At 37.6% G+C, this 14012-nt stretch overlaps 1 protein-coding gene across 1 annotated transcript in view; it reads left to right on the top strand.

The window, feature by feature from the left end:
• Positions 1 to 12135, top strand: part of LOC130089428 (astrotactin-2-like) — a 482727-nt gene extending 470592 nt beyond the window's left edge. Inside the window, exons 21-23 of the mRNA XM_056256733.1 lie at positions 5488 to 5588; positions 9167 to 9350; positions 11752 to 12135. Coding sequence (XP_056112708.1) covers positions 5488 to 5588; positions 9167 to 9350; positions 11752 to 11989 — 523 coding nt within the window. The 3' untranslated portion in view covers positions 11990 to 12135. The remainder of the gene's footprint in view (positions 1 to 5487; positions 5589 to 9166; positions 9351 to 11751) is intronic.
• Positions 12136 to 14012: the final 1877 nt, after the last annotated feature.

Below are 14012 nucleotides of genomic sequence, written 5' to 3'. Positions count from 1 at the left end.
TCCCATGTTAATCTACTAACTCTCCTGACTGCTTTGTCGGACAAAATGGCGGATGGCGAAGTATGATTGGTCAGATCACCTGTCAATCAAGCTCCCTGCGAAGGGTCAATTATATCGTTCCTTTGTATCATTATCGTTATAGTTGTGTTGTGGTGTGGACTTCCCTATTCTCATAAAATTAGGATGATTATTAAAACTGTATATATTTACAGGCCTTTAGACTATTTACTCTTTCCCCGGCATTGACGGAAATTTCCGTCTTTCTGTGTTTTCACTGTTATATGGTGGGGGCGCTATTACGCATCTTCTGAAAGAGTACAGAATCTCCTAATCAAAACACAGGCGAAAAAGACGCAGAAACAAGCAATATCATATGTAATCATATGCATTTGTAAAATAACGCGATCATCAACATTTAACAGTATATAAATCAAAACTGCAAAATGTTACTGAATGAAATGTCAAGCTATAGGACTGTGAAGCTTTGATGAACTCGATCTTCTCCATCTGTGTTTTGATCATCGTTCTGAATCCGATCTGGTTAGTCTTTGACGAAACACGATTTTCTCAGCTTTTTGCTCAAAATGTTGCTTTTTTAATGAAACTTACCCACTTTCAAGTGTTTATAAAAAGAATGCATGAAGCTATAAACAGTTTTTGTTTATAAGAAGAAGGTATGTTCTTTCTTTTGATATATTGCATGTTCAGATATTCATCTAACAAAATATTCTGGGGGCCATGAACATTTTGTGAAAATGACCAAAAATGCAACAACAACAAAAACGCTGGCGGTGAAAGAGTTAATATATTCTTTACACTAAGGGGAAAAAATGGTTCTTTGGCAAACCACAAATGGTTCTTCTATGTCATTGCTTCAAAACCTTGTTTTGGAGCCTTTATTTTTAAAGGGATAGTTCACTTTGAAATACATTCTTGGTATGTTTTAGCTTACCTCAAGGGCATCCAAGATGTAGGTGTCTTTGTTTCCGCAGTAGTTTCAATTTTGATATTTTTAGGTCAAACCGTTCCTGTCTGTCAGTCATATAATGCAGGTCTATGGTCACCACCTCATAGAGCATGCACAGAGAAGTCCAAATTAAACATGATTTAAAGACTCGTAAATGTAAGTACACATTGATGGGCTAAGACACGAAACGAGCGGTTTGTGTGAGAAAACGAACAGTATTCATATCGTTTTTACCTCTTGTAAACACAGCCACGTCCAAGTGATCTGAGGGCGCCGGCGCTTCGGTCTTTTCCGGAAAGCGCCGGAAGTGATCTCTCGCACGTGTCACTCATTGTTTACACAGAACAGAGATTGTAGGTAAGACGGCTAATTAAACTGGTACTAATTTGCGCTTATCCGGGATGTTTAAACCGTCGTAAAAGAAAACAATTACGTATGCTCGCGCAAACTCATCCGGGAGTGGTGAGTTTTCACAAATTCCCAATTTCCGGCTCTTTCCGGCACTTGCGCAGACCAAAGCGCCGGCGCCCTCAGATCCGCTCGTTTCGTGTCTTAGCCCATCAATGTGTACTTACATTTACGAGTCATTAAATCATGTTTAATTTGGACTTCTCTGTGCATGCTCTTTGAGGTGGTGACCATAGACCTGCATTATATGACTGACAGACAAGAACGGTTTGACCTAAAAATATCAAAATTGAAACTACTGCGGAAACAAAGACACCTACATCTTGGATGCCCTTGAGGTAAGCTAGAACATACCAAAAATTAATTTCAAAGTGAACTATCCCTTTAAGACCATACGGTAAGAGCTGATTCGGAGTAGCCTACGTAAGCACAAAAAGTACCTTTGACAGTTTTGCAACACCTTAAACAACCCAAAACAGCAACTAGTCTAGAGTTCCAACTCTGAAGTCCTTAAACCAATCTACAAATTGTCTGATCATTTTTTTTTTCATAAAAATAAAAAAACACTCCAATAGGCCACCACGCAACCACATAATTCAAACAATGTGATTGTTGAGCCAGTGTTGTTCTGATGAGATTGGCAGCGGATGGTGGCTGGCCTGCATTTGGAGTGATGTCTTTTGGTGAGGTTTAGGAAAGGAATGCCACACTCATTCGATGAATAACAAGATCAGGCAAACTATGCAAGCCATGTATAAACAGACCGTATTACAAACAAAACAATCAGCTAGTGGTTATTGAAATATGGATTTCCAAACAAAGGAAGAGTCAAAGTGTTGAAACCTTTCCGTGTAAAGAAAATTCTCCTTGGAAGCAGGGAAAAGACATCTCTGGCATCCTCCCATTGTCTTATGCATAGTCAGAAAGCGTATCCATTTCATCGGATTCATCAGTGATGAATGTTATACAACAAAGCTGGAATGAACAAATGTCTGCAACCGGCGTCTCGGGTTGGATACATGTGATGTTGGTTTATGGTATGACTGCATTTCTGGTAATGAAGGAATTTTAATAAAAAATGTGTTTTGCAATTTAATCTGATGCTGGCACATTGCATATAAACGTGGAGAGTCTACTTAATCTACTTAATGTATGTTTACAGTGCACTTGACGTACTGTACAGTACCAAGATTTGGAGCCATGCTGAGGTTATGAGTCAGCAACATTTAAAAGCCTTTATTATTTAAGAATAAAGGGTGTTGTTGCAACTGTAGCTGGGACTATATTCACAAAACAGAATGATATGATACAATATAAAATGAGTCCTCCGAATATATTTGGTCCAGATCTATAATGTATATATAGTGTTGTCGAGCATACGTATATTAGAGCTGCAATGACTCGAGCACATGTGTGAGCATTCAAAGGCAATTAAAGAGGAGCTATTATGCCCTTTCACAAAGTATTGGTTTTGGCTCTACTAGAACAGGGTTTCATGCTTGAATGTTGATTATTTCCCTCATATTCTCCATTGTTGCGGCTCCTCTCTTCCCAGTCTGTCAGTAACGCTCTGTTTAGTTCCTGTCTCTATGAAGCCCCGCCTTCTGAAAAGCACACTGTGCTCTGATTGGCCGGCTGGAGCGGTGTGTTGTGATTGGTCGAGCGCTTTGAGTGTGTTTGGGAAATGTCCCGCCCCTTTTCATAACCACCAGTTTAACACACTACTAACTAACTCAACCAGGCCCCGCCCCTTTATTCTGCGTATTAATTATTATAATGAGGAATATTGTGACGTTCCCGGAAGAAACTCAAGAACACAATGGAGGCGTTTCAGGAAATCAGAAACACTGACACTAATATAGAGAAGAACTCCTGCCGGAGGGACTTCATGCTCAAACAGCAACATTACACACTAAAGAAAGATGAACATGGAAAAAAAGCATAATAGGTCTTAATATCTTAATATCTTTAAGATATTTCAATATTGGTTGGTATTGATATGTTAAAGGTTCTCTAAGCGATGTCGGGTGACGTCACTTCTTGTTGACGTTTAAAGTATTGTCAAACAAAACGGAGGCTAGCTAGACCCTCCCTTCTCCTCATCCGCGCACTAACCCCCCAAACCCCGCCCCCAAACCCTTCTTGTCGGTAATTGGCTGGAACTGTTTGTCATGTTTCGTGGAGCGGGTTAGCCCAGTTTGTTTTTGTTGCTGTTTGTGGAGCCTGGGCTGTCTACAGAGATCGCGTTTCTTTACAGTGTGTTCAGGGGACAGGCAGCCAGCAGATAGTGAGGAGATGTTTGCTGTATGTGACAAAAAATGTTTTGGCCTAAAAAACGCGTGACATCGCTTTGAGCACCTTTAAGCGATTTAAATATTGGTTGGTTTTGTTTAAAGGGGTCATATAATGCCATTTTTGTACAAGCTAATATGATTCTTTAGGGTCTAAATTAAAAGTTTGTAATATACTTTAATTACAAATTCTCATTAGTATTGTAAGAAAACACTTATTTTACCTGGTCAAAAACAGCTCTGTTTTCAGCACGCCGTTTCAGTGTATATGACTTTAAATGATAATGAGCTTTGCTGACTCCGCCTCTCTGTTCTGTGCGTACACCGTTTGTAACACAATAACACAATAACCATAACGCGTTGTTCAGTATAAACGTGGGATTATGAATTATATTGAGAACGTCATACATAGAAAACATGCCGTAATGTACCCTGAGTGTAAACCTTAGACGCATTCATTGTGAAGCGTGCAGCTAGCGATTTGCAAAGATTAATATATTAATATAAAGTTTAATAAAACGTTACACTCACTTCAGTTCTTCTGGAGGTTCAGCAGGAACACGAATATCTGGTACCGATCCTTTCAGGAGCAGGTTCTTAGCAAATCCAGCTCATACTGACCCTCGTTTATAAAGCAGTCTGGTGTGAAATGATTCACGCAAATATGAAAGCATTGACGTTGCTCGTGGGGAATATTCCCTTCGAAAACAAACTCAGCCACTGCGTCTTCAGCGGTTCGGATTTAGGAACATTAAAATGACTGTGTTCGTTATTACACCCAAGAACAGAACACCACAATCGCTTAGACGCCATTCTGCTCATAGACAGTGCTCCAGCATATCAACAATGACCGCGCCGGTCCGCGCAGACTATGATTGACAGCTCTCACGAGCGAGGGCGGGTCTGTGTTGAAACGCTGCTGTCAATCAACAATCGTGGGAGGGGCTTCCGAGCGTGTGACGTCACACGGTCGAACGGCTTGATTTGAGGCAGGGGAAAACATATAAGGAGATTAAAACAAAAACACTGGATGGATTTTTATCATTATATGATGTTTGTGTACAGGCACTGCCAACACACATTTCAGTACAATCAACTTGTAAAAGTGCATGTACCATTATATGACCCCTTTAAAACAAGAGTAAGCGATTGTCAAAAAAAAAAAAACTTTGTTTACTTTCTCAGGTGAAAAGTCTGACAAACATGCCAAATAGCATCTAAGTGTTATTCACAGTTGTGTTGCCCAAAAAAATCACACTTTTTGGTCTTGGACAATAAATATTGGTTAAAAATAATAACTAGTCCGCATCAGTGACCTCAGTGACCCGCGTGTCATTACCAGCAGAGTCAGGGCTGTTAGTGCAGGTTGCGCTGGGTGGTCTGGGAAAACGCTGAGCTGCAGCTTTAATGTGTTTTTTATTTGCCAAACGGAACTCCGTCATTAGAGGAAGTGGGAGTCCCATTTAAGCTGCTATTAGCCGTAATGACTGTTTTTTTTTTTCGTTTTTTTTTTTTTTTTTGCTCGTCATGCACGCAATTTCCTAACGTAACAGAATCCACTGGAATCCCTGCCTGCGTGCTTTTAGTGGTCTGTGGCTCATAAACAAGCACTCCAGAAAACACTCGTTCAGGGACACCTTTCGGTTTTAATGATTTTGTCGTAAGATTCCGTGTTTATGTTGCCGAAGCCCAAAGTTATTTGGCTTACTTTGCTCTATTTGTTTATTGGTGTAAATGTTCCATGTCTCAGTTCCATGGAGCTTAAAAACAGAGATAAGGAAACACACTGAAACAGTCTTTTCCTCACGTCCTCTCTTCTAGGTTCACTCTTTATGCGGTGGACAGTCGTGGAAGTCGTTCGGACGCGAGTTTCGTGACCGTCCGCACGTCTTGTCCGATGGTGGATGACAGCAAAGCTGAAGGTACAGAGCCGTTCTCCTTCACGCCATCCACACGTGTGAATGAAGAGATTGAGCCGCGTGACATGTCATCATCGCACCCATCCGAGGTGGCAGCTCTTCGTGTTTCTGTTTACCATTACGTCATCCATAGAGGGTTTTACTCCAACAGAATTCACAGGTCTTGTCACGGGGAAGAAGAGCACTCAAAATCGATATCAAAGTCAAAATTGCAGAAAGTTCACTCAAAGAAAAGGAAAAGTAGGACTTACCATGAAAGTCATAAAGGGTTATTTGGTAACACTTTATTTTACAGTGTCCTTGTTACATATGTAACATGCACTTAGCAGAACAGTAAATTATGCATAATTACATGCAACTAACCCTCAACCAAACCCTATTTCTACCCTAACCCTATACGTGAAGTTAATTAATATTACTCAGTACTTAGATATTTAGTGTAACACTTTATTTTAAGGTATCTGTGTTACAGTGTAATTACACATTTAAGTACTGAGTAATAATAGCATGTACTTACTATAGGGTTAGGATCAGGGTTTGGCTAAGTCAAGTTCAAGTCAAAGTTTATTTATATAGCACAGTTTATACAGTCGAAGCTGACCAACGTGATTTACAAAACATCATGAAACATGAACATGACAGACATGTGGAAGAAAAATGTAAAAAATAGAAAATGAAAACAGACAACATTCATAAAATAAATACCAAAAAAAAAAACAAGCAAGTGTTAAAAGTAGGTTTTCAGCCGTGACTTGAAAATTGATTTCAGGTGCAGATCTTATTCTATTATCTAGACAAACTATTCCATAATGTCGGGCCCGCAATAGCATAGGCAGCTAAGGGTTAGTTGCATGTAATTATGCATCATTTATAGTTATTACTCCAGTAACTACATGTAACAATGACACTGTAAAATAAACTGTTACCTCATAAAGTGATGATGCAAAGCATGTTAGGAAATCTCATATTTATTTCAGATTCTCTTGTGAAAACGAAGTGTTTAATTGCATTGAATGTGCACTTGAAGTGTACTTAAATTACTGAAAGTCAGAGCCGGACAGTAACGGAGTACATTTACTTGAGTACAGTACTTAAGTACAATTTTGAGGGATCTGTACTTTACTCGAGTATCATTTTTGGGGAGTACTCATGACTTTACTCAAGTACATTTGAGAGGCAAATATTGTACTCTTTACTCCAATACATTTCTATCCATAACCGTGAGTACCCGAGTAAAAAAATAAATTAAAAAATCTCGGAAACCCTCAATTTGTTGTTTCCCTCTCAAACGTGATTGGATTGTGCAGGCGCCACTGATTGGGACAGCCTATCAGCAATCACTTTCAGCTTTCCGCCAAAGTCAACTCCATGGTCAGATTTTATATTACACATTTATGTAAGCCAAGCATTTGGTTTGATGTTCTTGAGTATGTGGTGTGTTTAACACAGTCAGGTTCAAATGTGGCAGTGGCGTAGCCACGAGGGATTTCTGATTTCTTAAAAAAAAACTTTAGGAGGCAAAATATATTTTTACTGATTATGTGAATTACACTGCGCAAACCAAAGTAGGCTACTACCCAGCAAATGAAGAAGGGTTGGCGCTCAGTCTCCACAGAACATAAAATATTAATTTTGTTTTATTTTATTTTTCGGGTTTGCATTTATGAGGAAAAAACAATGTTATGGACGTGTTCTCCGTTACGGACGTGAGCGCTCTGAAAGCGGCATAAAAAATGCTTTAAAAGTTTCACAGAGACATCAAACAGAAAACACAAAACCTTTCTTTAACCTGAATTTCGTTTTGCATTAATTGTATCTTAATTTTAATCAATGTTTCATCAACCAATTGCCTGGGTTTAATAAATAAGAAGTAAATAGCAGACGATAGATAAGAAATGGAGGCGCCGGCACGTGAACTGGATCTCGTCTCATAAATGAACCGAAATGCCTCTCACAGATATGTCTACTTTTAAACAGAAAAATTCAAAACGAAAGAAAACAGACTACAGACTGCTCTCTGCTTATGTAATCCGTATGAAATGTGCATTTCTCTCTGGCGCGGTCACTACTGAATATCGCGAGTCAGCATCGTCAACTTCATCTAGCCGACACTGACAAAGAAAACACTTGTTTATTAACAAGTGTTTATTAATAAACAATTAAAATATCTCCTTGCTATATTTTACATATTCATAATCATTCCTTTTGCCGGTTCTTTGTGACAGCTTTTAGGTGTTTTATTGGCAGCGCCACCCTTACATGTGGTGTGTGTGTGTGTGTGTGTGTGTGTGTGTTGTCCCCGCATTTAAAGATGGGACCCCCCAAAAATTTAATTAAATTAAATAAAGCAACATGGTAAAAAGATGAAAATGACTTGATTTTACTTTCAATTCCTTTTACATTCTCCAAGGTATTAACATTAAAATTTTTCATAACTCCATGTAGGACGTTTCTGTGCATAAATGTAAGCACTGTGGCAGTAGATTACTAATGCAATATTTAGAAAATTTACTCTTGTACTCCTGATACTCAAGTACTTTTAAAAACAAGTACTTTAGTACTTTTACTTAAGTAGACATCTGACTGTAGTACTTTTACTTGTACTTGAGTAAAATTTAGCAAGGGGTATCTGTACTTTTACTCAAGTAACAAAGCTCTGTACTCTGTCCGCCTCTGCTGAAAGTATAATAGAAAGTACTTGAAGAGATTACACTTTTCATGACACCTCCTTAACACACTTCAGTAGACTTTTAAAAAGTGCACTTTGTAATAATGTTTCAGTAATCCTTTGTAGTGCTTTAAGCAAGTACACTTAAACACTGAAGCACATGTCAAGTACTTGATTATAAATTTAAAGTTAATTTAAGGTAATTATGATTTTACTAAGTCCTACTTAGATTTACATTACATTTATATTTATGCATTTGGCAGACGCTTTTATCCAACGCGACTTACATTGCATTTCAAGGTACACATTTGTACATTCTTATCAGTTTTTGCTTTCCCTGGGAATCGAACCCATGACCTCGGCGTTGCGAGCGCCAACGCTCTACTGTTTGAGCTACAGGAAAGCGCTTTTACAGGAAAAACTTTTACTTACAGTAAGTGGGTCAAAAACACTAAAGTTCAACTGCATTTAATAAAAAAAAATAATTAAAAATTAAAAACATTGCATTCAGTTTTCACTTAAATATATTCTCTCAAAATATATTACTAATAAGTACTTTTACACAAGATTTCACAAAACACTGGCCGAATTTAATTTGTCACCAAAGATGAAAGAACAGAAGATTTTCTTAGACTATTTCTCTTAATACTATGGAAGTTTGTTTCTGCAACGGAATAAAAAACTACAAAAGGTAATTGTGAGATATAAACTCGCAAATTTTCAGAAAAAAAAGTCTCTCAAAGTTCTGACTTTATAACTCACAACTGCGCTTTTATATCTTGCAATTCTGACTTTTTTCCAGTCAGAATTGCAAGATAAAAATGTGCAATGACCATTCAGTGGCGGAAACAAGCTTTCACAGAATAGAGACGGTTCAGTTTTTGGATGTCAGACCTTCTTTCTCCTCAAACAGAGATCGCAGATAAAGTGTACAACCTGTATAACGGCTACACCAGTGGAAAGGAGCAGCAGACGGCCTACAACACCCTGATGGAGATCGCCCCGCCACTGCTGTATCGCGTACAGCACCACTACAACTCACACTACGAGAAGTTTGGAGACTTTGTGTGGAGAAGTGAGGATGAACTTGGACCCAGGTGAGGAAGAGTATGACCGATCAATGCTGTAGTCATTCTCTGCATCATTAAATACAATCTAACCTGTTTTAATCAGATCTTTATGACAAGAGACAATTGCACACTTTTCAATTTCACAAAAAAAAACAAGATATGGCATAAAATTAAGATATGTATCCGACAGATTCAGTATACTTCAGGCTATTCTCATTGCAGCCTTTGTGGCTTTTAACCATTAGTGGATCATATTGATATCGATGACCCTTGTAAAAACAAAGTGCTCTATTATACTTTAAAAGAATATACGGTAAGACTTTATTTTACAGTATCCTTGTTACATGTTACATGTGCTTACCATAGTATTAACAGTAAATTGTGCGTAATTACATGCAACTAACCCTCAACCAAATCCCAATCTTACCCTAACTCTATAGTAAGTACATGTGGCTTAATATTACTCAGTACTTAAATATATAATAACACTGTAACAATGACACCTTAAAAAAAAGTGTAACCCTTTATTTTAAGGTGTAATTATGCATTTAAGTATTGTGTAATAATAATTATCATGTACTTACTATACGGTTAGGATTAGGATCAGGGTTTGGTTGAGGGTTAGTTGCATGTAATTACGCACAATTTATAGTTATAGTGTAACAAGGACACTGTATTACACATAAAAATGTGTCATATTTTCATTTATATTACATGCATTTAGCTGAACTTTAGAGTTCTTGTTTCATCCGCTTAAGTACTTTATATATTTGAAATATGTAATGCATTGCCGAAAGTACAAGCTTTTATGGTAAACTAAAATAAACTTCAATGCAATTTCTAATTAGACTTACAGTACATGTCATATATTCATAAATATTCGTAATTGCACATTTGTAAAGTTGCAATTTAGTGAATGTATGAACTTTAAATGTCATATCAAACAACACACTACAGTTAATAATATAATCAAGTGCTTGTTAGTTAACAAAATAAATAAAACTTTAATTTTGACTAAATTACAGAGTGCACTTTTTAAAAAGTATACTTAAGTGCCATAGTCATGAAAGTGTACTCTCAGTACACTTAAGTGGCCTTTTATTTAATTAATGTTATATTTTATGCATGTAATGTACTTTTAAGATTTGAAGTAAACTACAAGTGCACATTCAATACACTTAAGTGCACTTATTCACAAGGGGAACTAACTGATTTCACACTGTACATACACTTAAATTACTTTTGGGTCTCGTTTTTGATTGAAGAAATTCTCAAATGACTTTGAACAACCAAGTTAGTTCTGATTGAAGAGGCTACTTGAGTGTTGTTTGAGAATTTGTAGGTTTTTATGGAACAGCCTGTATATTTTTAAGCAAGACACGAAGAGGAAGTGTGCACAGTGCCTTACACGGGCCCCTGGTTTGAGGCCGTCAGAAGGTTGCCATCCTAAACCCTCTGTGAATGTTTGTGTAATCTGTTCGCTGGCAGAACCAGCAGGAGGAATGAAACAGAGACCACCAATTACAGTTAGGTTTCCCTTTGTGTAAGGATACAATAATCTTTATGAATATCAACACAGGCTTTGCATTAGGATAACATTAAAGGGTTAGCTCACCCAAAAATGAAAATTCTGTCAGAATTTTTATTTTTGGGTGAACTAACCCTTTAAGTAAGTAATGATTTTCCTAAAACAGGCCACGTGTTTTATAAAAATCCCTTCAAAACACATTTTCATCATATTTTGTGTTAAAAAAAGATAAAAATGTAATTGCTGAGCAGACACAATTTTATAATGGACTGTGTAGTTTTACCACATTCAAATCTTTGTTCCTTTTTTTTCCCCCACCAAGCCCATTGTATCCATTAATAAAATTGTATTAGTAATGGCATTTTATTATATACGTCGTATAGTATAAATGAAAAGATTAATATATTCTAATGATGTCAAGATAACACTTTTTAGAAAAAAGCAATCGCTATTGTTATTTTTCCTTGTTCACATCATTATTAATCATTAAGGTTTCAAACATTTTTACGGTTAAAATAATTGAAATCATGGATGGGCCTTTTTATTCTGTTTTGACATTTGAAAACCTAAACTAAACTTGTAAATTCATACAAAGGTTGAAAATAATTTGGCCTTAATCTGTCCTTAATCTTGATTGTTTTCTTGTTGCATCCCAAACCAATAGTGTTCTGCATGTTGGATACCATACTGACAACGACCAGTTTTAAGTCAATTACACTAAAAATTGAACTGATCATAAGAGATATTGCAGCAATGCATGAAAATGGCCATCAAGGCTCATTGGAAATACAGTACTTGACTGCGTAGAGCAAAGCTTCTCAGGTTCTGTCATGTAGTGTTTCCAATGATCCTGGCTTGAACTCGACACACACACTCACACACTCTCTCTGTCCCCCACAGGAAGGCTCACCTGATCCTGAGACGAACGGATCGGATCAGTCTGTTCTGTCGCTCGCTCCTCCGCAGTGGCTTCATCCAGAGCCGAACCGAGAGCGTCCCGTACATGCTGTGTCGCAGCGATGGCACGAGACCTGGCGGCACTCTATGGCACAGTTCACTTCACGAAACCCGGCTAGCCTGTCTGGAGAAAGTCATATCAGTGCAACGCAACATATACGGAAAGTCAAAATTACGATGAGACTTGACCTTCTCTCTTATGGTCTCACGCTTGGCTTTTCGTTTTTCTAAATCCAAAAGACTTTGAGACTGTGAGAGGAGGCTTTGTTGTTTCTTTTCTTTTCTTTTTGGAGTTTTCCAAATGCAGAGCCTCGGAATGATTTATTATCATTTTTTTTTTTTTCATTTTTTTTTTTTTGTGTGTGTGTCTCTTGCAAGGACTTCCCTACTGACGGACTATTTATAAATGTAAGAATTCAACTGCATGGTGCTGCAGAACTCAAACCAGGTTCCCTGATACTCATTTTGCAAACATATCTCTTGGAATACTTAGCCAAGCAAGACGAGAACATGATCTCTCGGTGGTTTTCCTTCTTTTCTATTCAAGTCTATTAATCTTTTTATAGTTTTGCCACAATTAATTGAGAGAACTGACTAAGAATACAAAAAAAATGCTTTTGAGAACAAGTATAGTCCTGTCGTTTAACACATATTATATTTAGCCGAAAGAATGTTCCTTTACAGTGTCCAAAGAAATGAAAGGCAAATCAGACCAACAGATTTCATCAAAGTGAATCATCTAATGTATTTGGCAAAGGGTTGTGGTACGAAAGAAAGCAGAATTGTCCTGAACTTTTCTGTAAATGATTGTCTGGGAACAATGTGTGTTTGTTGAAAACACAGATGAAGAAATGGTAAGAACTTCGCCTCAACACATTTTCAGTAAGTAAGTTGCTATATTCCATGCTATATACATTGTGATAGTTAATTATGCTATTGTACATACAATTGTAAATGCAGTATGTAATAAGTGAATATGATTTTTTGTGTGTGGGGGGGTGGGGTGAAGGGTCTATTAAATATGTATATAGAATCTCAAGAAGTTTTATCTAAAATATGTGAAGGGTCAATTAAATATTGAAAAATAAAAACCTGTTACACTACCTCACGGCAATCTATATTGTAGAACACAACGCCTGCTGCAGAATCTGTAAGATGAAGGGGAAAACTCAAATTGCACTGTTCAGAAGTTAAAATATTCATAACTTATGCTGTTGCCTCTTAAGCATCTTGTTTGCAGCATTTTGTCTATGAGTTCCTTGGTTGCCTTAAAGGGACAGTTCACCCATGGCATCATTTACTCACCCTTATGTTGTTCCTGTACGAGTTTCTTTCTTCTGTCATACACAAAAGAAGATATTTTGAAGAAGGTTGGTAACCAGACAGTTGACGGACCCCATTGACTTACATAGTAGGAAAAAAAATGCTATGTAAGTCAATGCTGGGTGCCATCAACTTTCCCCTTTAAGTGGTAAAACTGTTTCTCAATGCCATTGGTCCACCGTCATTGAGAGAGAAGTCAAATGTGTAAAGCATGGCAAGACAACCAAAGGTTTTAAAGGACTTGAGGACTGACCAATGAGTCAGTGTCGAGAATAAAAGCGAGCAAAGAAGTCAAGACGGCTGTTACCTGAGCATCTTACATTTGCATAACAACATGAGCCGCCTGGAATGAAGAAAGCAATCAGCATGATTGACAATACTCAAATGGTAAGCAAGCAATTGTTTAAGGTTTGTATATCTGCAGTTCTAGCTTGGGTTCCTCCTTTCGAATTGCAAATATACACTCACCTAAAGGATTATTAGGAACACCTGTTCAATTTCTCATTAATGCAATTTAGAAGAGCAACTTTGACTGAAATAACCACTCGTTACAACCGAGGTATGCAGCAAAGCATTTGTGAAGTCACAACACGCACAACCTTGAGGCGGATGGGCTACAACAGCAGAAGACCCCACCGGGTACCACTCATCTCCACTACAAATAGGAAAAAGAGGCTACAATTTGCAAGACCTCACCAAAATTGGACAGTTGAAGACTGGAAAAATGTTGCCTGGTCTGATGAGTCTCGATTTCTGTTGAGACATTCAGATGGTAGAGTCAGAATTTGGCGTAAACAGAATGAGAACATGGATCCATCATGCCTTGTTACCACTGTGCAGGCTGGTGGTGGTGGTGTAATGGTGTGGGGGATGTTTTCTTG

The sequence above is a fragment of the Rhinichthys klamathensis genome, unplaced genomic scaffold, assembly GCF_029890125.1.
Source record: "Rhinichthys klamathensis goyatoka isolate OS25496 unplaced genomic scaffold, OSU_Roscu_1.1 h1tg000132l_1, whole genome shotgun sequence".
In the NCBI taxonomy this organism is placed as follows: Eukaryota; Metazoa; Chordata; class Actinopteri; order Cypriniformes; family Leuciscidae; genus Rhinichthys; species Rhinichthys klamathensis.
Note: the sequence above shows the minus strand (reverse complement) of the source record. Positions and strands in the feature narration are given on the sequence as shown.